The sequence below is a fragment of the Mandrillus leucophaeus genome, unplaced genomic scaffold (genome assembly GCF_000951045.1).
Source record: "Mandrillus leucophaeus isolate KB7577 unplaced genomic scaffold, Mleu.le_1.0 Scaffold398, whole genome shotgun sequence".
In the NCBI taxonomy this organism is placed as follows: Eukaryota; Metazoa; Chordata; class Mammalia; order Primates; family Cercopithecidae; genus Mandrillus; species Mandrillus leucophaeus.
Window position 1 is genome coordinate 237,454 of NW_012104231.1, and position 3,577 is coordinate 241,030.

General features: G+C 57.7%; 1 protein-coding gene across 1 annotated transcript in view; it reads right to left on the reverse strand.

Moving 5' to 3' along the window:
- COL5A1 (collagen, type V, alpha 1) overlaps nt 1-3,577 on the reverse strand; it is a 185,901-nt gene that overhangs the window by 109,608 nt on the left and 72,716 nt on the right. Inside the window, exon 20 of the mRNA XM_011991540.1 lies at nt 1,706-1,750. Within this exon, the coding sequence (XP_011846930.1) occupies nt 1,706-1,750 (45 nt within the window). The remainder of the gene's footprint in view (nt 1-1,705; nt 1,751-3,577) is intronic.

The window sequence follows — 3,577 nt, forward strand, 5'->3', positions numbered from 1 at the left end:
GGCAGGAAGGCGTCAGGCGAAACTAGTCCCTGGCGGGAACCCCACGACTGAACGTGCAGAAGGAGGCACGGGGTACAGATCGTTTCCAGGACGCTACTCTGGTCAAGAGTTGGCACGCCTTCCCCGGTGAGCCGGGGCTCGTGCAGAGCAGTCCCCGCTTACCGCAGGTGCAGTGAGATTCCGGGAGCGCTGCCTGCCACCCACGGGGAATTACGGAGCCTTCACCCCAGGTACGTGGACTTCAAGTGCTCTTAATTTTGACAGAACCTTTTCAGATTCTGTAGAACAGCAATCCTTCCCCCGCTCATTGCCTCTTAAATGTTTCCTTCGTTATTTTAATACCTAGTTATAGCAACGTTTCTTGGAAGCTAACAGCCCAGAAGGTATTGCTTGGACGTGTGTTAAGGAGAGAGTGGAGTTGATGAATTCTCCTTAGAGGCTAATCAGACATCTGGGGTATAATTTAGTCCCAAATGAGTCTGCAGGCGCCGACCCCTGCCTCCTCTACGCAGTGCCTGCGATATTTCTCATCAATTAGCACCACCCGATGCACGCAGCCGGGCTGACGTGGCTACGAGAAAAGAGATGCTTTAAAGCAACAGCAAATGAATAGTAATGAATGTCCTCTCAGTCAGCACATTTGCTCCGGGCCTAAATATATGTCCGCTTAGGGAAGAACTTTCCCATGCCCAGGGCTGGGGCAGTCTGCTGGAGGGATCTGCCTCTGGAAGGGCGGCCACTGAAACAGGCCCAAGCTTGGGCTGACTCAGGTGTGTGAACCCCGCCCCTGCCACGATGCCCCTGATGCCACCGTGCTGCCCCGGGACCCCTGACAATGCACTCAGATCCCCTACAATGCCCTGAAGCCCCCATGCCGCCCCCTGACCCCCCACAATGCCCTCAGGCCCCCCATAATGCCACTGAACCCCACCATGTTGACCCTAGACCCCCCACAATGCTTTCAGACCCCCCACAATGCTCTCAGACCCCTCACAATGCCCTTGGGCCCCCCACGATGCCACTGAACCCCACTATATTGCCCCTAGACACCCCCACCTGCTCTCGGACCCCCCACCATGCTCTCAGCCCCCCTGACAATGCTCTCAGAACCCCCACAATGCCTTCGGATGCCCCATAATGCCACTGAACCCCACCATGTTGCCCCTAGACCCCCCACAATGCTCTCAGACCCCCCACAATACTCTCAGACCCCCCACAATGCTCTCAGACCCCCCACAGTGCCCTTGTTCCCACCCATGCTGACCCCAGACCCTCCCAATGATGCCCCTGGACCCCACCATGTTGTCCCTGGAACCCCCAATGCCCTCAGACACCCCACGCTGACCCCAGACCCCACCGTGATGCCCTCAGACCCTCCACAATGCCCATGGACCCCACATACTGCCCCCTGACTCCCCACGATGCCCCTAGACCCCACCACACTGCCCCGGACCCCCACAACAACCCTTGAGGGCCGTGCTTGCTCCTGCAGGCGGCTCGGACTCCCTCCTGGGGTTGCCAGCCAGCCTCGCCTGCGCCTGCTCTCTTTCGTTTCCCTGGGAAATGGCCAGGTCCGTCTGTTCTCAGGTCGAGCCCCCTCTCATCTAAGCTCCTGGCTGATCCCAGCTCCTGCTCCAGCAGGAGCCTTGGACAAAGCCTTTCTCCACACTGAGCCCCCACCGTCCCACTCAGCCCACAGACTTACGGGCTCCCCAGGCAGCCCCCTGGGCCCGACTTCTCCGTCGTCACCCTGCAGAGGAGAAAGGAAGGCAAGGTTAGAGGAACGAGCTGTTAGCCTGGACACCAGTTTCCCCTCAGTGGGGCACAAGGGTTCTCTGGCTTGGGGCTGCTTCACATATGCCAGGTTTACCAGCCCTGGTACCAGCTGGGAAGGCCTGGAATGTCCTCGCTCCCAGCAAGCTGCTAGGTGTGCAGACGCTGCAGGTGAGGCCTGAAGGCTCTGAGATGCCTGCTCAGGAGCTCACATACCACAGCTCTCCAGAGGGAAAGACTGGGCAGAAAGATCATCTAATTGAAAGGATTTGGTGACCTTCACGAATGACAGACTCTGGGGCAGAGCATCAGGGGAGAGTCACAAGATCCCCTGGGCCACCCTCTGGGGAACCAGGTGTCCCCTCTGGGGTCCTAAACGACTGGGAAAGTAAAGCAAGAAGAGCCTTCCTCTTGGCTACAGAAGGGGGTGCCTCCCTGGCTCCACCGCTTCACACCCATGGGCTGCCTGCAAACGCTGCCCCTCGCCAAAGCACCACTGCACCTTCCCGCCTGCCTCACACATGCAAGCACGCATGCCCACACACAGCCTGCCTGCACATGCCTACACACACATGCACACACAGACCCTGTGTGTGCATGTGCATACACAGCTGTGCTCACACGCTTGTGCACATACCCCCATGCATGCACATGCATACACAGCCATACACACACGCTTGTCAACACACACATAGACCCTGTGCATGCACGTGCATACGTAGCCATACACACAAGCTTATGCACACACACACACTATATGCATGCACACACATACACAGCCATATGCACACTTGTAAACACACACACACCCTGTGCATGCACGTGCATATGCAGCCATGCACACATGCTTGTCCACACACACACATGCACACACAGCCACGTCTGCATGCATGCAGACAGGTACATGCACACTCCCTGCATACACATGCACACAGCCACACATATGCACACACACACACGTCCTCTCAATCAAGAAGCACTGACATCTAGAAGGGTCCCTCTCTCCTTCCTCATCTTACAGCAGACTGTGCTGAGGCCCAGACAGGAGCAGGTGCCCCGACCACGTCAGCCTGAAAGCTGGTGAGACAGAAATGCCCCTGGAGCCGCTCCTCTTTCTCACCCTCCAGGGCTCCTTAAAGCTTTTCCCCTAAACACCCCTTACACACAAAGAAGGTGTCTGAGTGACTGTGGTGCCTGCAGGGAGCTTAGAAACTCACAGCCTCGTACATCCCATGCCCCAGTCCCACTGTGCTGTGGCCTAGAGATCACACTTCGCCTCCACACACGAAGACGGCTTGGCAGATACCAGACCCCAGCCTGTGCGCCCACGCTGGGGAACAGCTCCCTCCCGCGCTCCGGCCCCACTCCGGCCCCACTCCGGCCGCGGCCACTCGCTTCCCTACCTCCAGGCCCACAGAGGGTTATTCCAATCCCCCCGCCCTCCTCTGCTCCCCCAGTCTCAGCTTTCTGCCACCCGCATGCCTCCAGCTAACTCCTCATCTGGACGAGATAAGCAGAGATGCCGAGCTCAGTAAACTCTCTGGCCACCTTTCCTCCCAGTGGGGTTCAGGGCACCTGTCTCCTGCAGTGAGAGCTGACAGGTGGCCCTGGGCTCCATCCACCGGCAGAACCAATAGAGTAACTAAACGTCCACCGGCAGAGTCAACAGAGTAACTAAACGTCCACCGGCAGAACCAACAGAGTAACTAAACATCCACTGGCAGAACCAATAGAGTAACTAAACGTCCACTGGCAGAACCAACAGATACCAACAGAGTAACTAAACGTCCACCGGCAGGGCCAA